The sequence below is a fragment of the Vanellus vanellus genome (assembly GCF_965231255.1).
Source record: "Vanellus vanellus genome assembly, chromosome: 3".
Classification (NCBI taxonomy): Eukaryota; Metazoa; Chordata; class Aves; order Charadriiformes; family Charadriidae; genus Vanellus; species Vanellus vanellus.
In genome coordinates, this window is record NC_138907.1 from 47,613,257 (window position 1) to 47,637,163 (window position 23,907).

At 37.2% G+C, this 23,907-nt stretch overlaps 1 protein-coding gene across 2 annotated transcripts in view; it reads left to right on the top strand.

The window, feature by feature from the left end:
* The window catches only part of GALNT2 (polypeptide N-acetylgalactosaminyltransferase 2), a 97,338-nt gene that overhangs the window by 31,987 nt on the left and 41,444 nt on the right, over positions 1-23,907 (top strand). Inside the window, exons 1-2 of one of the 2 annotated variants that reach the window (XM_082481617.1) lie at positions 20,455-20,492; positions 21,268-21,366. Coding sequence is in view for 1 of the 2 variants with exons in the window: in XM_082481616.1 (XP_082337742.1) it covers positions 20,402-20,492 (91 nt within the window). In the remaining variant the exon portion in view is untranslated. Of the gene's footprint in view, positions 1-20,401; positions 20,493-21,267; positions 21,367-23,907 lie in introns of those variants that run through there. The other variant, XM_082481616.1, reaches the window with a different exon arrangement.

A 23,907-nucleotide genomic window follows, 5' to 3' on the forward strand; every position in this document is an offset into this window, starting at 1 on the left:
GTGTAGAGACTTCAATGTTGAACATTTTATGAAGAAATGCTTAAATCTTTGACACAGTACTGAGAAAGTGGATGGGCTAGAATGTATTAACTGCACAGAAAAGCTAACTGTTGCTGTACATTTGACAATTCTGTAATATTCTTTTAGCTTTATCTTTTAGATAGTTGGAGTAATGTCTACAGTATGCATTCCTACAAGGGTCTAAAACCAAAAGTTAGAAATCCTTTTCTTTACGGTCACCTTGTCAAGATGGAAAGGAATGTTACTGGGTAATTTTTTTTCTTCTAGTAAATTAGACAACTCTGACAGTTTTGCTAATTTATTCTTCAATCATCTGTAAACCACAAATGTCTTAGCAAGCAATGGCTTAATTGGTAGACCAAGAAGTATATCTAGTGTACTTCTAATAAATCTAAATTTTTTATTATTCGAAACAGGAATGTTGTCAACCCATAGATAAGTATTCACACAGAAACTTTAGGGTTAGCATGTTTCTTGCGTTTTCCCTATCTTATTTTGATAAAATACTTTTTCTTGTTGTTTACATCTATATAAATCTTATCAGTAGTAATTTAATTAAAAATCATTTAAAAGGTGAAGATTTGTTTGTTTGGATGTTGAGTCATTGGAAGACTAATATAAGAACTTGATAAGATCACGAGTAGGAGTAAAGAGGAAGCCAAATGTGGTTTTCTTGTGCTGCAATGAAACTTGGCAGCCTGAGGATTCTAGACTTTTCATTTTGTTATTAATACATTTCTCACAATGGATGACATGCAGTATGTTTTTCTAGGATAAGAGAAGTATTGACTGCCAGAACAACTATTTCATTTTCTGTTCTCTCTTGTAACTCTTTTTCCTATGAAAGGAGTATGTTTTCATACAGTTTGCTAGTTGTGCAACAAAAAAGCAGTTCATCTAGTACTTTTTTTGTTGGCCACGGACTCTTTATGCATTTGCTGTGGTATTTGGCTTTATCAAAGTACCATGAGAGACCAATGGAAAAGGACAAATATCTCTTTTTGTCATATTAGTCAATGTTGCTGTGTAAGGTGTTGTAGAACAATTAAGAATGATTGATTTCTCATAGCTTGTGTTAGCTTCTGGAAAGCTAGGCTTCTGAGATGGAACCTATTTTTAGTTTTAAGCAGAAATCTTATGATGGAAGTCTAGTTTCTTTCCAACAGATTCCTGTTTTGTTACAGAAGTTGAGTACTTAGTGCTCTTACAAGGAATACTTGTTTGAAACTTTACCTGTAAGTGGTGGCACCAGGAAAATTAATAAGACAAATGGTGTATTTTGAAGTTTTGTACCATTTATAAGTATTAAATATGTACTGTGGTTTGGTTTTGCCTGCCCCTTCAGTTTCCATTATTCCTGTGTGCATGAAAGCTTTTTAAAAAAAATTAAATTTAGGTCAATTTTTGTGTAGAGGATAACATTGTGTTGAGAAAATACATCCCTTCTTTAGGTTCATTAGGAATCACTAAAATGCAAGTGAATTTACTACCAGAAAATTGAATTTAGTTATGTACATTTTGAAATGTCTTGCACATCCATCCTCTGGGTCAGCCTAATAGATGAGATTTAGTAGTCCTTCCAATGGCTGGAGAGAAAGAGAGCAAAACTTCACCTGGTGCAAACTCCTTTACTTCTAAGCTCTCTGAGCAGTCAAGAGGGTCATCCTCAGGACCAGATTCTCCTTGGCTGGACCATGTCTTCCCGATACATTATCCATATGTGCTATAATACTTTTGCTGCAGTGTGTGCTCGGGTGTGCTAGCTCTGCCACATGAAGAGGAGTGGTGTAATTGGTCTAGCAGACCAGACTTTTGCTAAGTGTCTGCATTCACTTGTAAGTACTTGCATGCTCTTGAGCTTCACAGCTTTTACCTGGGTCATAGCTAACACAACTGTGCAGCTTGGACTCCAGAGTGTGATGTAATGGTTGCTTGGCGATGCCTGAGCCTGCCTTTAGTGGAAAATGAAACTGAAAGCTGAAAAGTGGTGCTCTGTTGGCACTCAGTAAGAGATTAATAGAGATCTAGATGGAAGGCATGAGAAACTCTGCTTGAAAGTATTCTAATAGTTTTAGCTCACTACTAGAAGAGATCTGTCTGTCAAAGCGGAGCTCTCCTTTGTTCTGTGTTCTGCAGAACCCTGTGAAGAGCTCCTGGACAGACATGCTCTTCTATGTGTTCCAGACCTGCTCCTTTGCCTTTATCTCATGTATGTCCTTAGTTATTGCTGGTTGAGTCTATCACTCGTTGAATGGGCTACTCTTTTGGTGGCATTCTGCATATGACAAAACCAGGTTTGCTTTTCTACATATTCAGAACTAGATATTTGCAGCTCATTAGAAATAAGCTTTAAAGGTGTTTTGAACTGTTTTTCAGCTGTAACTAAACATATTGCCAATGTGTACATGTAACACATCCTTCTGTGTGCTGAACCAATGTAGAAAGTGGATTAAGAGTGCAAACTGCAAAAGTTTAGTGCAAGAGCAGGGAAAACTAAGTTTAATCTAGTCCTTCATTAAAAGCCAGACATGTCCAGTTTATCGATATTATGGAGAAGGAAGGTGGTATTGTGCTTTTAGTAGCGCTGTCATTTGGGTTTCCTGACACTTGGTGTATTTCCTGCTTCCTACACTGTATTATTTTACCCTAGCTACAAAAATTCATGCTTTTAGTGTGTGATTGGCAATAAAGACATTATTTTCTTCAAAAGGTGACAATATTTCAGTGTAGTTTCTATGAAGTTCAGAGCCCTGCAGCTCATACTGATCTTCTCCAAGAAAATTCGTTGTCATTAGGGATGCAGTTCTCCTTTTAAGGGGATAAAAATGCGAGAACTCAAAGCTAAGTAAAAATAACCAGTATTTTATTTCATCTCCAAAGGAATGGTTTCATTAAGAGAACAAATATTTACTTTCTCTCATCTGGAATATGTATTATTCATACTGTTACATAGTTTGTGGATATTTGTTATTAAGATTCATTTTGGACTTCAGAGCAGGTTTGTTTTTTCTTGATCCTGCTGGTGCAGAGCTCTAGGTTTCTTTTCATTTTGGAGAACCATTCCTTATGATCTCTGCTGTCTTGCAAAAGTTTATGGTTGAAATAATCCCAAGATGCTTTTATTTTCCATAAGTAAACCTGAGTACACAGCTTCTTTTTTTTTTTTTTTTTATCCTTAGATGTATGTATTCAGGTTTTATGAGTAAACAGTATCTTACATTCCCCCTCCCCTCTTCTTCCCCACTGTAGAGAGTTCCAGACAAGCCCCTTCTGAAAAATCTCTTGACTCTGCTTCTGTCAGTTCTATAGAGTTTCCTGGAATTTAACCTTGACAGATCTAAGTAGATACAAAGGACTAACCTAGTTAAAAAGTGAGAAGCATTATCTTTTGTTCAAAGACAGTCCTCTTGATGCTGCATCTGAGGGCTGACAGGTTACGTCCTCCAGATCACTTTTGTATCAATTACCCTGCCCCATATGCTCCCCCTCTGTGATATGGTCAAGATCTTCAATATGAGGTGGTGGTTTTCAGTGGTGGTAGTAGGCATTCCCCCAAATTATCCCTGAGAATTGCCATCAGGTATGTAAACTGTTTGAGAGGTACTGTGTGGTTTTTCTTTGGGGAGGAGGGCAAGGGAGAATAACCATACAAAATAAAAAACTATTATGGGGGCAGTCTCTGTTTTATTTTAAATTATTCCATATAGAAAACTGGATTAAAAAAATAATCAAAACCCTTTTGATCCAGAAACCTAGCGGAGTGCAAGATGGCAGTAAAAATCCATTAACATGTAGGAAAACTGGGCTGAGAAATCTAAATTAAGCAGGAGTGGAAAAACCTACTACTTCAACTTGATAGTGTTTAATGTGAGAAGATATAGGCATAGGTTCATCCTTGTGTAAATGAACACCAAGAAATACAAGGTGCTGCTTGGTGTTCACAAGGCTTAAAGTGTGGTTGCCAGTGAACTATTTCTGAATACTAAAGTCACTAGACAAGTCTTGAATAATTGTCTTAAGACTTTGTATCCTAGGCTGAAAAGTCTACTGTGCTTTTCACTTGCAGTGGTGTCAAAGGTATCTTATTATTCCATAAATATAATTTTACCATTAATTAAAACAGTTCTGAAAAACAGTGCAATAGGGTATTTGAAAAATCTAAAAATTGAATTGCCTTGTTTCTCTTTGGTGATGCTAGCAGCAATAGTTTGTAGTCAGTGGAATGGACTGCTTAAGACAAAATCAATACCTTCTATTAAAGTGAAGCATAAACTGCAGTCCACAAGTTTCTGTGTAAGTTTGTTTGCCTCAAGTATGTTGGTTTCATAAATGCAAGATCTTCCTGTGTCCACAACTAATCAATAAACTTGTCTGTGTGCATCTCTTCAGGCTTACTGTAACCAAGGAATGAATGAGCATTATTCTCAAAGTTGTTTTTTGTAGTCATGTATTTAATGACATTATTGTACGCGGAAAGCATTTAAACTAATAGCCTGATTAAAGAACAATTTACTTACGAAGGTGTTCCTTAACAGAAAACCTATTGCTCCCATTGTAGGTCATGAATTTTAACAAATATTTGATATTCTATTGGTTTTCACCTACTTAAATACTATTTTAAAATTCTAAGTTCCTGCTTATGGCTGACAATTTGCCTGTCTCATCTTTAGCAATGGGCCAGTTGTTGTTTCAGTAACTCCAGCCAAAAAAGAGAATTCTTTTGGTAGTAATGAAACCAGCTGATAGAGGAATAAACCCAATAATAATTTTGTGCAACAAGTCTTCCAAGCAACTTTACTATATTGTACTTATATTGTACTATATTGTACTCTTGCCCAGTTGCATTTCTCCATGTGTAAGAAAATTTAGAGATTGCTTTTACATAATCTCAGCAGTATTTCTAAATATGTGCCATTACAACAAGTAGTTAGCGTTGGGTATGGAGCTGACAATGGGGTTTTGAGTGTTTTGCCTTAAGTGCTGTTTATATAGGAGTTACGAGCACAAGAATCTGTAAAAATGGTGGTTGCTGGGTGCATTGCTTTGAAGCAGTAGCAGAAAATACGTAAATGGTGTTTAGTGGTGTTTTGGAACCAAGTATGGCCATCCCAAATTATAATAGGTATATTTTCCAGGTGCAGCTAATGCTGACACTAAGCATCTCCTTTTTATAATGCCAGCAGTCAAAAACGTTTGGAGAAAGGGAGAGGAATAGGCTTGTGAAATATAGGATCAGAACAGGTTTTGATGTTGAGGAAGTAGAGCTGGCAGCTTTCAAAAGCAATGTAGGAAACAACTGCTATAACTTGCTCCTGTTTGTGTTGCAGCTTGATTCAGTGGCACCTGATCAGTTTTAGCATCAAAGAATTCAACTCCAGTTTTAAGGACTGATTCATCCTCTTAGAGTAAAGAAGTATGAGTGCACCAGTGAAAAGGGAAAAGGTTAGGGTTGCCAAGCAATACTGCTCAGGACTGGCAAAAATTAGCAGATAACCTGGCTTTTGGAATGTAACCTTCAGTAGCTAGAGAAGTTAATGTGTTTCCCCTTCCTTTCCCATTTTAAATTATTCGTGAATGTTGCTGCTTGTGTAAATTTAGGGGTTTTTATCTTGCAGACTTTTCTTTAGCATTTTGTTTTTTCAACTTTAGTATCAACATGTGAATAATATCCATCAACAGGACAGCATACACTTTAAGAGCAGGTGACCTAATCTGTGTCTCTGTCTTTATCTGTTTTTCTGCAAGTACAAAATAAATGGGTTTTCGAGCGGTCTGTGTTTTTAATAATAAACCTTTTAAAGTTGCTCTTATCTGAAATGTATGTATCCAGTAGTGAGAATTAAATGTCAAAGAAATACTTGCTTTGAATTGTTGCTTGGTGGTTCTGAAGTTTTCCTTCATTTTCTCTAGGAGTCTTTTTGCATCTGTGTGTGTCAGTATTTTTTTTTTTTTTTTTTAGCCTCCTCCCACCCTATAAAACTCTTGTGGGCTGTCCCTTTTCTTCCTTATTCTTACTCCTCCAGCTTTTGAATCTGTTGTTCAATTCAAAATAAACTTCAGTATTTCATCTTTGTCAGTTCTTTGAAACTAGACAATGTAGTAGATAAGGACAGATCAGATTATGACGTCCCTGAAGGAACAGCTGTATTGTGAATTGAAATATTTGTAACTCCTTGTGGGTTAAGATTACAGAGCCTAATTTCTCATGGCCTTATCTTATAAATGCTGCTGCTTTGCGTAGTTCTGCTATCTATCCTAGTCTTACCAAAGTCTTAAAAATGGTGGTAAAGCTGCATTTAGGCTGCAACTCAACTATTAATCTGACTATGTGAGTCAGAATTTTAGGAATTTGACAGATCATATTTACTCATTAGTCTAGAAATAGCTTTTGAATTATTAGTCTGTGTAAGTGAGAAGTATTGCTGTGTTAAGTACTACCTCTCTGAAGCTCAGTTTTACTTGTATGTTGTGGCTCAATATCTTGGTGCTTTTTTGCCAAAATACAAACAAAATGGGGTAAGAAGTTAGAGCAGTGTGTGGGTTTCTAAAATCAGGTGGCTCTAACTTTAGGATAGCTTTTTAGTCTAAAAATTAAAGCCAGTTGACCTATACCTGGTTTATTTATTCACACTATTGAAAACAAGTCATTAGGAAGATAAGACAATATCTGAGTACTTCTGACTCATGTAGTGTGAATCCCTCCAAGTTTGAACAACTTGTTTCTTATTCTCTCATCTAAATTTTTTACATGAAACAAACTGGTTTAGGAATTAAAAAATATCCAGAAAAGTTGTTTTGATTTGGGTGCGTGTTTTTTGTTTTGCATTAGAGTATCTCAGGCCTGAAAGCTAGATCCTGGATGTCTATAGCTGTAACCTGTTGTTCTTAAGTGTCATTCAGTGTTGAAGTGAAAGGACTGGCTGATGAAGCCTGACACTTCTAATGCCTCAATGTGATGAGGAATTACAGATGATTTGAAAGAACAATGATGAAAGAAGGAGTTTAAAAAGCCAATGATGCAACCATCCCGATATCTACATGTATCTCATGTTAGTTACTACTTGTTCCCTTCATCTCCCTGTTTGGGCTGGACAGCTGTTTTATGTGTTTGTAAAGGATGAGCCTGCTTAAAGATCTATGTAAAATGAGTTTATGTATAAAAGAGAGATTAAACAGTCTCTACAATCAGTAAAACCGTAAAATTTGAGAGTGCTGCTGTGGCTTGGTTCAAGACAGTTGATATTACTATTCTTTTCCTTAGTTTTCGTGAAATCGTGTTGCTTCTCCTTAGGTTTTTTTCCTTCTTTGGGGTAATGTATCTCTTAATTTTATTTGCTGTTGTTCCGCGATCAGGATCTCATCTCTTCTCTGGCAAGTCAGAGAGCAATATTTTTTTTTTTTCTGTTTTCTAGTAGTAACTCAAATTACTTATCAGGATTTCTGTTGTGCTTTGGAAAGTGCACTTGGAATCCCACCCTGCACCTCCCCCCATTTTTCTACCACAAAGTAAGTCTGTGATTTGAGTTCACTTCTGGCCACTAATGTGAAAGGATACTTCTGTCTGTGTATGCATGTGTGTTTATTTTTGTGTGTGCATATATATTTATATGTGCATGCAAGCCCATGAATTTAAGGAGTCTTTTTCTTCTCAAATCCTTTTTTTATTTTCTCACTTAATTTGGGATGACGTCTGACTTAAATGTCAGTATGTGAGCATATCTAGTGAGATGAGGCAGGGAGCTCACTGTTGAAAATAGTATGTATTGTGGAAACAGTAGATGATAGGAGTGACATTTTGCTCTTATTTTTTATATTCCATTCATGACTTCCAAAACAGGTGATGGCTTTTTGTCTCATCTTTTGGTGTTTTCCAACATTCCGGCTAATATTCCATTTCCAAGTTGGTAGTAAAAAACCTCGTTTGAGCTAATGAATTCTAGAAAATGGTAGCTCATAAAATCCTGTGAAGGGTTTAAATTTCAACTTTGGGAAGTTTCCAATAGTTTGAGTTAGGCAGCTTTAAAGTAGAATCAGAGTTGGGGTCATCTTTCCTGTTGGAATCTTTTGAGTTGTTAAATTCCAAGACTTTTCCTTATTGGTAGGTTTGAGAGCAGCACAAAAGCTCTCTGCGCTGCACCTGGTTTAGCCGTCATGCTTGGATCAGCCTTTAGTTCTGGCTTTCTCCCTCCTTAGGTCAGTTTCTATGATAAGGGCTCTTTGTGGAGGTTGTGTGAGATCTCCTTGAAGGGTGCACAGTTGGTGACCTCTCCTCTGAGGGATTGCAGATGAATAGGCCATAATTTGAGCAGACTCTAGCCCCCGTCCTTTTCTTGCTAGGCTTTAACATCCAGGAGGAGGTTTCCCATTGCTTTTTAGAATGAGATTAACTCCAGTGTGCCTGTATAGTGTGAAATCTCCTTCCAGCTTGCTGCTTGCAAGTGTGCAGAATTCCTGGGATGCTTCAGTTAATTGCCCAGTCCTTCCTAAACATCTTCCCCTCAGTCCTGAAAAATTTGTTTTCCTATGAACAGGTTTGTCTATTGTTAGCTTTTGCTCACAACTGAATGTTCTCCCAGGTCTCATATCTGATACACAGTGGAAACCTTGAAGGTTTTGCACCGAGGACCTAAATCATAGAATCATAGAATGGTTTAGGTTGGAAAGGACCTTAAAGATCAAAAGGGCTCCATTTATACACCAAGTATAAAATCTAGCTGCATAAAGCTGCTGCTCCCTTCTGTGTCTCACTGTCTGCCTTTGCTCAGGACTGAACAAACAGGATCTCAACTTGAAGGAACTTTCTCAAAAAGTACAGACAAACTAGTGAAGTGCAGTTGGGAGGAAAAGCAGCACTGTGTGCTAGGAGCAAAACATACCAGCAAGGTGAAATGCCTGATTTCCTGCTTTGAAGCTGTGGGTCAGTGCGTGGTCAAAATTTTACTAATGGAGTGCTCTGACACTGGTTTCCTGTAATAGCATCAGTTTGGGTGTTAATCTTAGTAGACAAAATTAGCAAGCTTTTTTTCATTGGTGCCTTACTGCAGAATGGTGTCTTTCAAAGGTATGAAGTTGTATAGTTTTGTTCTGTTGAGCGTGGTTACAAAGATCTACATTGCTGACTTCAGATCCAGATTTTAGTAGTAAAATTTGGCAGAAAGAATTCGAAGGAAGTATAGATGTCACTTATCTCTGTAGTGGTTAGTATGTCTTCCTCCTGATGCAGGGGTCTGCCTTTCACACTTCTTGTCTGGTTTGTGGTAGGCATTTGTTTCATTATGGAATTGAGTTTTGATTTAGTAGTCCAGGGTATTTCAGATGAATGATGCTGCCTAGGTCTGGCAAAACTGAATGATGTTGCTGGCAATTTTCTGTGTGAATTTTGTACTGTGGAGCCTTTAATATTTGAATGCATTAGTAGGTATCGTTTACTGTCCAAATTTTTGGACTGCACTAAAACTTTGCACTTGCTGTGGACAATGTTTTTCATTTTAATTTTTAAAACAATAAGAATCCGCAGATAAACAGTGATGCTAAATAGTGATACTACCTGTACTGGCATGTGCCCAGAACTGCAGAGGCTTGTCCGTAAATCCTAATGTTGGGGTGGAAGGGAAAACATGCAGAGCTATTGAAGGCAGAAGTCATCTGTCAAATGCAAGCTTGTCATAAGGTTATTTAATTAGAGGAGTTACTAAGTAATTTTTCAGACTTCTGGGACTTATTCCATCTGTGTTTCAAGATGTCCTCCTTGAAAGGGGTAGAAGGAAATAGTTTCCTTGTTTTTCAGTGGCTTAGTTTCTGAATCTTATCCTTTTTTAAAAGGGAAAAGGTAATATTTTAAGTCAATCTCACTTTTTGTTTTCCTATTGTTTTCTTAGAGAACAAAGCAATGCTTTTGCACGCTACAGAAAAGATCCAAAACACAGCAACTTTAATTCCCTTGTCTCAACCTATCTTCAGTTTCCTTATATGCCTGTGATAACCTTCTATTACAGTTGAGAAAACGTGGTGTAATGTATTGTTACTTCATTGCGTCATAACCCTGCAGATCTGATCTGGCAAAACACTCAACCTGTTAACCGCATCTTGTTTTTCTTTTTCTTTTTTTTTTTTTTTTTTTCTTCATCCAAGATAGCTCTCTTGGACCCTGTTTCTATGTTGTTTTGTTACAATAGTCACCTCGTTCCCTTTACTAACTGCAGACATGACTGCCACAGCAGTTTTGCCTTTACATACAGTTGCATTTCTGATAAATCCTTTTGATCTTGGTTACGTTTGCAGGTTTAAATATTTATAAACCAAAATTTAGCTGAAAAGGGTTTAGTTTTAATTGCTTTCCTTTACTGCTCTCTGTGCTTCAAGACATATGTAAAGGCATGGGAGGCTTTTCTTCCATTCTTCCCTTCTGCTCCAGCTGGGTCTTGTATTGCAGCTGAGGGATTGCATACTGCTTCCTTCAGAAGTATACAGATGGAGAATTGGAAATACCCAGGTTATTGCAATACTTCAGTATACTGAAGTTATTTGGTATGTACATTTTGAGTTCTGCTTATTTACTTAATCCTTTGCTTTTCTTTCAATTATTTAGCTCCAGTTTCCTAGACTTCCAGAAAATATAGGACTTCCTCATGTGCATAAACATTAAAACAAAGCATCACACCCTTTGCTTTCTGTGCTTTTTTTTTTCTTCCTCTCCTGTGGAAAAGCTTTTTCTTTAGAGAGTCAGTCTTGGAGCTAAGAGCAAGCAGTGATGAGTTGAATTCAAAGAGGATTAGAGACAGGACTTTGAAATGCAGGCTAATTCATCAGACACTTCTGATATTGTAGAATTAACAAGAGATGGCATTAAATCATGCCAGAGCATTTGTTGGAGTAATTGCCTTCTTTCAAGCAGAAAAATATGTAGTGGTTTTGAGTGAAGGGTTGTTTAATGTTGTAACTAAACTTGTAGTCCTTTACTTGTAATGGGAACACTTCTTTCAGCACTTTTTACTCTGCTAACCTGGCTGCTGCTTCCCTTGCATCAAATGCCTCAGATAGTTTAGTTGTTTGATCATGTTGTTTGATCAGTGGAATAATATCCCTCTGCCCCCAGCCCACTGTCAGGTCAGCTGAATGAATTAGATCACCTCATCAGCCACACCAGTGTCTATAAGGGGAGAAGTAGGGACAGTCCAGCAGCTCAGGATGGAGACATGGTGAAGTGTGAACAGCCCTTCTCAGCAGCAGCTGGCCTTTAAAGCAGCTGACTTGTCAGGGTAAGCAGCGCCAGCTATATGCTTGCTTTGCAAAGCGTTGCAGCAGTTTAAGATTGTGTTGTCCTTCTGCTTTCCTCCCCTTGCTGGACGAGTTGTTCAGTGAGATCTTTCATCTGTGGTAAGTAAAATCAACTGGGATTGTTAAACAGGGGTTTAGTCTAATCTCAATTTTTTGAATGACTAATGTGCCCACTGTATCTTTTGGATCTGAATTGGGGAATGTACTTGTATTAAGCTACTTGAATGTTCAGATTCCACATCCTGAGAAGTGTTCAAATGAGAAAATAATTACGCACAGTAATTCTCAAACAAGAGCTGTGGACTTTGAAAGAAGCACAGTGGGCAGATAGTGTTGGTGCATCAAACCATGCCCTACTTTTTTGGGACCTGTCAACACTTTTTCTACCTTTTCCCATTCCAGAAACTGATCAATTCAAACAACAACAACAAAAATACACCCTAAAATGTTCTTTGCAAACATTAAGCGTGGGAAAAGCAGTAGGTGTGAGATAGGTATGCTAAAATTAATGCTGCTGCATGTACCGCAAAATACTTTTTAACCCATGTGAGACATGATGAAATGCTTCCTGGATGTGGACATACCAATAAGATGCTTTTAACAAGTTGCAAATGGTAAAGTTTTGTGATGTCTTCCTGACTTTTCTTTTTTTGCTGTTGGAGTTTATTTTCCTGGCATATGTATAACAGATCAGATCACTCAGCTCCTTTTGATTGATGATGATTTATGATTAATTCATTCTTTGATTTTTTTTCCCAATCTAGGGCAACTAAAAGAGCAACATAAACACCATTGCTGCTGAGTGTGCACTTACTGTGTAAATAGTGTAACTATGTGTCTGCACTGACAATAATTTTGGAATAGAAGGCTGTTTTAAATGTTGTTTAAAAAAAACCCATAAATTAACTATTGAAAGAAATGTCTTTCTTTGTCTCCATCAATCTTTCCTTTTGGGAACTAAAATTGAGTGATAATAGACTTAGATGTTATTTTGAATTATAACAATCATTGCAAATGTTTTGTGATGTTTTATTTCCATAGTCTGTGGCAGATAATGCAGACAAGTGAAGTGAGATTTTTTTCTGACATGATAAATTTAACAGGAAATACTGGATACTGTTTCTGACTCCCTGCTGCCATCCTTAGAGATGGTTATTCCTTGCTTCCAAAGTTACTGGTGCACTTGAGAGTTTACCCTTCTATCAGCCCCATTACCCTTAGATGTTTCTCCTCTCCTCCCCCCCACCCTCCACCCCTATACATTTATGCAGCTGCTCAAATCATGAGGATTGAATAGTCTTAGAAGAAAACCAGCAAAACCTTTTATGGCTCCTCTGCAGTGTTTCTGTTGCATTCATGTTCTTTCTGGTGTATGAGACTTTCCCCTCGCTTCCGCTGTTTCTGCAGAGATGTGACAGTCTCTCCCATGAGTTGGAGTGAGATTCTGTTTTGCTTTCTGGTTCTTGGGCACTTCAGAATGGGTGCCGGTCCTGCTTCTGTCTGTGGTAGCCTCTACAGAGATTTTCACTTGGTTAGTAGGGCTTCTTTAGATGTGGTGGACTTGAGTTAGCTGATGTTGTTAGAAGTAGCCTCTGGTAAGAAGATGCATTCTTATCTACGCGTGCTCTATCTGAGCAGGGATGTGTGTTATGGCACTGTATTGACTGTCCTCTCAGTCTGATGACCGCTTCAGCTCCAACAGCCTTTTTCACTGTACGGCTGAAGAAAATGAAGGGTGTGTTGTAGTTTTTTGGGGTTTGTGGATTTTGTGGAATTTTTTTTTGTCTTTATGGTGGTATACTAGCTTGCTAGTTTTGTAAGGCAAGTATCATTTAGTTTTCTGCTTTCTTGGTAGGTGATAAGGTTGACCACTTAATTTACATACTTACTACTGGAGTGGATGAAATCTCTAGGCAGAAGGGTACATAGTTTATTAGAGGTCATCTGGAGCTGAATACCTGAATTCTCACAGAGCTGTAAGTGGTGTGGGTTTTTTTTTTTTTATACCTTTAGGGTCATGTTACAAGATGTCAGATGCTTACAGAAGAATTTATCTTTTCTTGTAAAATACTGAAATACAGTCTAAAACAGCATAGCATTTGCGGGCTAATAAATTAACCCAGTGTATATTAAACCAATGTGAGGATTTGGAGGATAAGCCATGCTGTTACTTTTAGGTTATCTTCAGATTTTAATTAGTTCCCTAAAATATACTGAAATGCAAATCTTCATATTTAACAGCTTACCTATACTTAAAAGCTTAGTGCCTAAATAGCCCTACCTGCCCAACCTGCGGGTTTCTGTTGCTCATTGGCTCTTTTCAGTTGAATAAGTTTATTGTGCCCAGAAATCTTATATTAAGTTGAACCAGAACTTCCAGTTGGTCCAATTTGCTGTACAAGTAAGTCTTCTGCTGCAAAGCTGGATCAGACCTTCCTCAGAAAACCGGTATAAATATAAACCAGAAACTTCAGAATAAGCATTATTTTTGTCTAATCCATTCTGGGTTTATAAAATGTCGGGGTTTATTGTTGTTTTGGTCCTTCAAATAGTGCCTGTAAGCTCTAAAATATATACTTTGTCCTAAGCAAAGGTAAAATTTACAGAGAAGGTAGGGCATTAAGGCATTTAATTTTGTCTAGAGATTACAGCTTGTAGTAATTGGCATTTTCAAAATGTTTTGAGTTTATTCACTGGGAGTGTATCTAAACATATTTCTTATATATGGAGCCATCAAAGTATAATCTTGATTACTTTTACCACTTTTTCTGAGAATTTAAAATTGTCTTGTATGCATGACGGGTGTGTGTGTGTTTCCCCCTGCTGGAAGCTTCTATTCTTGTTTTGAATATTGAAACATATGAAAGGAATGTACCTTTGGCAGCAATTTACTTAAACTGAGTAAAGGAATACGAATGAAAATTAAATCATCTTCGCTGTAATAATTTCAGACATTATGTCTAACAGTGGTAATCAAATATCTCAAAGTATATGTATTTTCATTTTTTTGGTGTGTTTATGCTTTGCTTCTTGGTGTACTTGGAAGTGTCTGTTTCACTAATGTTAAGTGAGTTGGCAATCAAAGGAAGTCAGCATTTGTTTATGGAATATTTCCTGCTTGTCTTGCCTGTAAGAAGCAGCATTCCAGGCATTTTCAGAGCACGCTTTATCTCAGTTCCATACAAAACATTTTTGCTGACAAGTGAAGACATGGGTGCCCCATAATGTAATTACATTAAATTGCTAGAGTGCTTGCCTGGCATGTAGGAAAGCTGGATTCATTTACTACAGCAAGAGAGACTTGGAGTCATGTTTCTGAAGACCTTTTAGAAGGCAGTGAGTGAGCATTGGGTCAGAAAGCAAGCCAACATGCTGGAGTCTGTCCTCTGCTGAAGGTTCTTCTGCATTAGGAGGAACTGGTGCTTCAGAGCCTGCTTAGCTATTCTATAAGCACCTAAAGTGATGTCTGATTAAAAGATTGTAAACTGAACTGGTGAGAAAAAAAGAGGCAGGTATTAAGTGCCAGCAGTAGCAAAGATTGGTCTTTGGCCACGTCTGTGGCTTGGGCAGTGGTCTGACTCTGCTAGGCTTTGTGTCCTTTTCTTAGGTAACTAAGCTCTGTAAGGAGCCTTCATGCTTGGTTTAGGGGTCTGAATTGTAGCAGGCATTAAACTGTTGCTACACCAAGTGCTGCTCTAGGTAACATCAAAGTGCTTTTTGTGTATCTGGCCCCAGGTACATGATCAGGACAGAAGTATATGAAGTGCTGAGGGGAGTGTCATCTGCAGCAAGAGCACCCCTTCCAAAATCATCTACTGATTTGACTGATCTCTACTGCATGATGCAGCAAAGCCTTGTATTGGGCCAGCTGGATCAAATGATGCTCTCTGAAGATGCTGCCAGTATTCAGTTTCCTCTTAGAAAATCATCAGTAGAAGCAAATCTGTCTGCAGGTGGCCATTGGCCAACATCTTAAAAGCAAGTACCAAAACAGATATTAAACCTTAGCGTGTATTTTGTCCCATGAAGCCACATTCCTCAATTATTCTGAACGTACGCTACCAAGGCAAGTAGAACTTTGTTTTATTCTGTGTAATTCCCCACGTTGTATTCTATGTGAACTTCTTTGAAAAGTTGCGCTGGTACATGGTGATGAGCAAAGCAGTTGGTTTGATGTGCATCTAGGATAGCTGGATGGCTTTAGTCCTAAGGTAGTGCTGTGTGTTAGCCTGTGAGATGTTTTCATCTGGCTTGCTGCCATTTCCATGGAAGTGTCAGTGAACAGCTGTCAAGGTAGCACGCAGTGCAGTCATTGCTCCCAGCTGTCTCCTGCGCCCGAATGTTGCATGTTGTTCAGCATCTGGGTTGTCTGTGAGAGGAATGGCTGGTATCGGAGGCACTCAGCTCCCTCTTCAGATGTTTTCAACCACAAGAGCTTTGCTGAAGTTTGTGTTGACTTGCCACTTGTAAGGCGTGTGATATCTTAATATATCTAGTGGTGTTACATGTTGGTAAGTTGTTCTCTTCTTGATAAGAAGCCAGTGTAGGATAGAAATCTCTGCTATAATGAGATCTAATACATAGCAGTTAAATGTCAAATCCGTGATACTTGAAACTTTAATTAAAAGAAAGTATTGGAAGACAGAAATAGGAAAACCAGTAGCGGCTTTAAGTGTGTTTGTATAGGAGCAATCAATACCTAGGGGCTTGAATCAGGTTTTTTTTTTTTTTTTTTGTGCCAAGTGAAACAACAATTGACAAAACGCTAATTGCTTTGCAGTGCTTGTAAGGAATGTAGTATTCAATGCAAACAAATATACCAAACCCAGAAGGGTAAGTGGTCTGGAAGATCTGAGTAATGGTAATGAAATTATCCACTAATGTATGTCTATGTATAATTACAGCTTTCTAAACTCAAATGGCACTAGTCTTATTTTTTTCTTAAATTGTGTGTTGTTGTAGATGTGTAGAAATGCTGTAAAAATGTTTGAGTCTTGCTTTGCATTTGTACTACCTCATCCTCCCTTTCCCTGCACCAGTCAGAGCAGCTGCAAATGTGTAACTAATCATTATATGAAACAGTTTTTTCAAGTCTAGTTGTTGAAACTGAAATTTCATATTGCATCTTTGTCACATCTCCAATTCAATCTACAGAGTAGTCTTAATGGAGTGCGTGAGTTGAGCAGGAAAAGAAGTGGTAATAGCAAGGTTTGTAAACTGATGTAGGCTTTGGGAGGCATAGTTTACCATATCCTGAAAGAAAAAAAGTTGCAGGTCAGTGATTAATCAACCTAACCCCTCCCCCCCAACCTAAAAACAAAACAAAACCCCACCCAAATTTATTCAATTTAACCATAATGAATTGTGGTTATGGTTTGCAAGGAGTGTTCTAACAACTTGGTCAGTAAGTGTTCATCACCTTAACTTCTGAGCTTTTGGAGTAGCAAAGGTATTTAGACAATTGAATTAAAATATTACATTTAATTTAGGTTTATTTGGTACATCTAAAATATGACTGCAATACTACTATTGTAAGATTTCCCACTGAATGGAGTTGAAAGGTTGCATTTTGTTTCTTCACATGTCATCTGGTACTGAATGAGGAATTAATGGGAAGCAGTGACACAATGTGTAAAATTAATGTATTCCAAATTCCTGCAACACATGCTTTATAGCTGGCGTGTACTTATTTTGATGTTATGTGTCCTGGCCTAAGAAAATAACTGCATGAATAATGACCACAAATCTATTACTCTAGTGGAGTTCCATGTGAATCTAATGTTTGGTTAGTGTCTCTGCTAGCTGGCCAGCTACCTTTTTTTTTTTTTTTTTTTTTTTTTTTTTTTTAATAAGCTCAGAATACTTGCTCAGGTGTATTTACAGCCTTTACATATTTAGGTTGTAGCCTGATACTGTCAGCTTTTTTAGTATGTCAGGAAGACAGTATTTTAAAGTATTAAGTCCTAATAGTATTAATGGTATTTTAATATAGAAAAAGGCATTAGCCTTTTCTATTTAATTTTTTAATTAAATCTCCCTCTTGTGCTGTCATGATTAAAGAGCTGTGCCTACTTTCAAACGGTTTCAGCTCCTTTCAATCTTGCCTTAAGCTTAGCTTTTTGTATGAATGACTTTTGTCAGTGCAAGAATTATTATCTTCTACCAGGAAGATTACTCATCAAATGCAAGCAGCTTTTAAAGATCACATTAGAAGTTGGGATTTTGTTTCACTCCAAGCAAGCTGAAAAAGCAACTCTGTCCTGTGATGATGACAACATAGGAATGTCATTTGACCATATGATTCATTTGTGTATTGCACCAAATTAACATGCTGAAACAATTTACAGTAAGAAATGTAAAGAAACTGCTTGTGCTTATGTCTGTGGTTTTAATGTCTGCTTTATCCTACTTTTGTGCACCTGAGTTCTCTCTAAAGGATATAACATATTGTTCGCTCCTAAAAGGCATGGGATGCCCACATGTACTTTCCAAATGCTTTATTGGGTGAAAGTTAGGGCTTACAACAGGACATCACTTTTAGCGGAGTAGCCTATTTTAAAAATTGGCTTCTTTTGGAGAAGAAAAATATCACAAAGCCCTAATCTAGGGCACAAAGTTTCGAGGTTAATGTCCCATACTCTCCCATCATTGTATCGTTTTATAGGGAGTCCTAGAAGGCAAGTTGAACATCCAGCAATCTGTGGTGGGAACTTTCATCCCAGCAGCTTGGCTCACCTCAGAATGTCTGAAGGCTGTACCCACGTAGTTTCTAGAAGCCTCAAATTTATAAGAATTCAAAATGATATTTAGCTGTAAGATCTCTAAATCTAACTTTGCCTTCAGTAGTTTATGTTGTGTTTTGGGTTTTTAAGTAAACAACAACAAAACCCAAAGTGGAAGAACTTGATAAATAATTATGCTTAATGGCCCATGCTCCTCAGCTAGAAGGATTAATGGGAAGGCAGAGTATTCCCCTAAAGATTTAAAGGGGAGGGAGAGAATGAGAAAGCGCTCAGTAGTTTTTGTTTAATTGCAAGAGAAATCCTTGCTTTTTTTTTTTTCATTGCTTAATAGATGTTTTCCATTTATTTTTCAACTTACCTTGGATTTTTTTGAGACTTGTTACAGCAATTTGGGATAGTGAAGAGCTTTGTAGAATTTTGCAAAACTTGACATACTGGGAAGACTTTTCTTCCAGCTACAGTTGATACTTGCACTTATTAAGTGTTTCCATAGTGTTGCTGTCTTAAAAAAGGTCCACAAAGGCAAATAACTAGTGAAATACAACTTTCTAGAACCTTAGAAAGCTTCTGTTTTAATGTGCTGGTGGGACTCAGTGCATAGTGACAGCTAATTCCCTCACCAGCATGAGCCATTATCATTTTCTTGAAATGTGTTGTGTGGTTTTGGAGGTGGGTTTTGGGTGGTGATTTTTTTGTTGTTGTTGTGTTGTATTGTTCTCTTAATAACTTTGCCTAAAGAAAGATTTGACCTCCACAAGGTCTAGCGGCCCAAAGCATGTACCAACATGGTAAAATGTAGTATAAGAACCTGGACAAATTCCTTCTCTCTGGTATCACTGATGAATGATGCTGTAGAAAGACATACATTTGTAGCATTTCGGCTTTAACTGTTTTAGTGTTTTCAGTGAAAAACAGCCATATGAACTATTAACAATAACAAAAGCATCAATATTCAGTTTTGCATTTCAGTATTTTATAAATCTGTTGCCTTTTTTCAATATATTTCCAAATATTAGTGCCTACTTAATGTAGACACTTAAGCATCATTTACATTGGAAAATTCAGACACGTGGGGACATACTGAAATACTATCATTTGCAGTTGAAATGTTTCCCAACATGAGTTTGGCCTGTTCCAGCTACTTACTGTTCTACCCAAAGGATTCCTAGTCATGGCTAAGGAGCTGGGATGACAGAGACAGTTTACAATATACAGTTTGTACACCATCGCCCTGTTCTGGAGACTGACAGATTCTTAAAAGAGATACGAACTGTTCTGCACTTCTTGGCTTCAGTGGCTGCTAATGCTTTTAGGTGCACTTACTGATTAGTATAGGCATAGTACTGTATCTTCTTAGATCATGTAGAAAGGTGTTGTCTTTAGCAGGATTGTGCAAATAAAACTGGTATTATAATTGGGACTTCTTCAATGCAGACATAGAAAAGGAAACAGAATTTCCTTTGGCAAGTGTGCAAGAACAACAGAAGCTGATGATACTTAAGTCAGTTGGCTAAATGTAGTGTGCAAATCAGTATACAGTTGCTAATTATCTTTTCTGTTAAAAAAAAAGTTACCCTCTTCTCTGCTTCTTCCAAATGTATAATAGGATAATTTCAGCTTGACATCCTGGATTTTTGTTGTAATGAGCATACAAGAGTGGGATTTTTTTCTGCTGAAAAGAAAATGAGATTTACAGGTTCAGAATAAATGTTGGCAGTTGGAGGAGGGGGGAGACGAAACTATTTTACCCCCCTCTCTAAATGGGTATTATCAATATTACTGTAATCACAAATCCAGTGGAGTTGCCTGTGAAGCCCAGAATAAGCTCCACTGAAATGAATGCATGAAAATAGCAACTTGAAGGTATTTTCAAAGTTCTTTTTCCAATAGTGAGACTGCCATTCTGGATATAACTGCTAGATAACCTGACTTCTCTTTTTCAGATAACTTTCCAATTTGGGCTGTTCCTTGCTAGAGTAGTGCTTTCTTCAGGTTTTGTTTGATTTTTTTTTTTTTTTTTTTTTGCCTGCATTGCTTATTTGAGTGTTACCGATTAAAGAAAAAAAATTATTCCATCTTTCCTAATATATTTCCTTCTTAAACCTTTCTTTTTTTTTTATTCAAATAAGAATTGCTGCATAAATTAAATGCAAAAGCCTGTCTTAAACTTTTGCTCTGTTTTCTTATGTTTTTCAAGTAATAGAGAAGATAATCCTCCTTTCTCTTAAAATCCAAAGTTAGCTGTCTTGGACCACTTCACCAGTTTAAAGTCCACAAAACTTAGTTATTGCTGTTTGCTTTGAAAACACAAAATTAAATCAATTAAGGAGATTATTTTAAAGATTATGTACTTTTTTCAGGAGGATCCAAATGATATCAACCCCAAAAGGAAAGACGTGCGTGGCAATGATGGGGAGGACAAAGCACAAAGTGTGGAGACGCTACCTCCAGGTATTGCAGTAACATTTGTTATGAAAGATCCGTAGCCATAGAACATTTGTCCTTGAAAGCCATAAAACACAGCAGTTGTTCTGATTCTAATCATTCTTTGTAGTTTGGAAGTGCCAGAATTATTTTAGCAGTATGTACCTCTATTCTTAAAGCTTCAGCTTCCTTAAATCTTACCTGCTTCACTGCTGCTTTGGGTTTAAAACCATAGAGAATGTGACTCTTTGCTAGTACGTGCTGTAAAAGCCTCTTGGTACAAAAGTAGTCCATTTCTCAATGGATAATACTGACAGGCGACAGACACGTTGTCTTGGGACTCTGTTTCCGACTGAAGATTCAGCCAAAGTTCATATTTTTTTCAGTTTTGTCTAGCTTTTGATGTGGCAGATTTTTCTGGGTGTGTGGATGGTGTATCTTTCTCATACTTGCTCGGTATTTGTCACATGCTGGTAAATAACCGAGCAACATGATTTTTGTTTTATTTGAGTGAAGTGGTCTTATGTCTTGGGCACGAGCTAGGAAAGCTAACTGTTAAGGAATCTTCACTTTATGTGGCTGCTTCCGTAAACTTCTGTTGTTGCTTAACTGTTTCACATCAATGAGTTTTAATATATAGCTAGTATTGATGTACTAGGGAATAAAAGTAGTAAAATGGATTTGAGTATTTTGTACTGTATTGAAAAAAGTTTACCATACAAGGAGGACAACTTTTGATCGGATAGCACAACACGTTTTACTATTCTGTTAATCCTAATGTTTGGCTTACGAATTTGTCTAGGCCAAACATTTGAAATACTATGAGGTCTTGAAGAAAGAGCTAACCAAGGTAAACTTTCCTTTAAGCATCTGGAAACTTCCATCCCCAATGCGATGTGAGGTATGATTTTTGTTTTACGGTCTTAGACTCCTGTTACATTATAAGCTGTTTGACATTCATAGCTTTTTTCCTGTAGCCTTTGGCGTACCTTGTTTTAGCTGCTTTCTGGAGAGGGGAAACAAGACACTGGTTATGTATGTATGGTTTGTTGGCAAAATCTTTACTTTGTATATGAATTGGGAAATAAATCCTAAACAATTGAAGAGCTTGGCTTATTTAACTTGGTTTCTGGCAGATCTTTTCAAGTACTTTTTTTCCTGTAACAGAACTCTCTGCAAATACTGTTACTGGGATTATAGGTCAGCCAATTTTGCACTTTCCGGCTACTATTCTTATTTCCCCTTTTTGAATGTTTATATATTCTGGGCCAAACCCTGTACATTTCCTCTAAGACTTTCCTTTCCTAGTGGCCCTAAGTAGCCATTTGAGTACTAAAAAAGTGGGAAGTGTCACAGGTTGAAAGGGAGAGAGATACAAAGCTGGAAGAGTTGAAGCTAGAAGTAAAATTAAGTGTAAATTAGAGCAGGTCAGGGCTTTTTTCATTACATCTGTTGATTAGTAATCTTTTATGGCTTGATTTAACAGGCAGAATTGTTACTGCAAAGTAGTATGAGTCTCGAATCAAATGTCAAAGGCTACGCAGACAGAATTATGTACTCTTAAATCAATAGTTTTATTATTTTCAATTCATGTAGGCGAACTTTTGAATCCTTATGCCAATGAAGCCTGGAATTCATATTTCTCTGGTTTCTTTGTACTGTTTTAAAGCAAAGTGATCAAATTTAGGAGGGTTTTGGTTCAAAACGTTCCTGCTTTTCCACAGAGCTTATGATACTTGTAGTTTAGGTTTCAGCATGATGCAGCATAGTATCTTTCAGAAAGACTCAGAATTAAGGAGTTGTTTATTATCTTTATCTTTAAAATGGCTTTATATAAAGATTAAACTATTGGAGTTTTTTACTGCCTGTACATCACAGTGTCATTTGGTGACTTTGTTGTGCTGCAGAAGTCTATTTCTTGTTTTGTGAAAATAATGATGTTAGCTCATGTAGTTGGAAAGACTGACTCATGAATTGTCTGCATGGATAACTAAAGCTAAACTGTATAACGAGGTCCCTGAAATGATAGGAGTTTCAGCAGTTATTCAAACAGCTCTCTTTGTTAATGGAGATCTGGAATCTCCTAATGCCTATAAGTCAAAATAGTCATATATATATATTGAGTATCCTACTGCTTTTAAGCTGTGTTGAGTCAGTAAGAAGAGTGCAGGCTATTTAAGGGATTTTGTATCCATCTATTGCTACTCTTTGTTGCCTGCTGCTTGGTTGCGTGCAGTTTTATCTGCTATGCTTTTTTTACCCCTCCTCTTCTATCTCAGTTCGAGCTGCTCTTACTGTTATCTGACTTTTCCCTAATAGATCTGATTCATATTGCATGCAGTTGACAGGGTCTTCTGCTGGAGCCAGAGCCAGGCTTTGCCTCCTTCCTGGCTCCTGAAGCCAAATTCACTTGTTCTTACATTCTGTGGGCTGCCACTGCTTTTCAGTAAATTTAGCCCCATGAAGCGATGCCCTTTCTGTCTTCTCAAATTTACTTTATGCTTTCTGGACTAGTGTTGCATTTGCTGGTTTTAAAGTCTTGGAAAATGATAAATAATACATTTTAAATGATTTATATCAAGCTCTACTTGGATGGAAACTGTAATGGAATAAAAAGTACCAAACTAGCACTATTTTTAAAATACAGCTACTTATTACAGAGCAAAGAAACATCAAAACGTGCCTGCTATTTAACCAGTTTATTATCAAAAATAATAGCAGTGAATTGCACTATTTTTGTTGATTGTCTTCTCCAGGACTTCATTGTTGGGAAATACCTGGGACAAAAAGGTGCAACTTCCCTGGACTTCACCTTTTTCTTGTTTCTGCTCAGCTTCTCAGGCTCAGAATAGTCTGTAAAATAAGCACTTCTTGTCAAAACCAAGTTTAGCACTGCAGCATACCCTGGTTCTAGTTCAATGATTTTTAAAAAAAAATTTTTTGTCTCTGTTTGACTGTGGTAGTAAACTCTGCAGTTCATTTACTGTTGAGCTTAAAAGATAAATTCATTGTTATGTTAGGTCTCCATGCAGGTAAACACACATTTGCTTGAATTTGAAGTTATAAACTTGCTTAATTTAAGTTTGGAATAATGTAGCTGCATTTTCTGATACTCATTCCACCTGGCAAAGTCATTGAATCTCAGGAAACTACAGAGGCAGCTAACTCTCCAGAAGAAATTAAATCAAACATGCTCCTGTTTGTGTCCCCAGGGAAGCATATAACAGAAACAGTATTATTGGAAAAGGTTTGTTAAACCACTTCTAACTTCAAAATTTAGTTGGTAAATGGTCAGAAAACCAAGCCTAAGTAAGGCTGGACAGTATGCTTAGCTTTGGATCAGCCGTTCGTTTTCCAGCAGTTAACTTGAGCCGTTAGCACTTCTAACCATGTGGGCAGCCCGTGTTGCATGCTGTTGTTCCTAAAGAACACAATGTGTTTG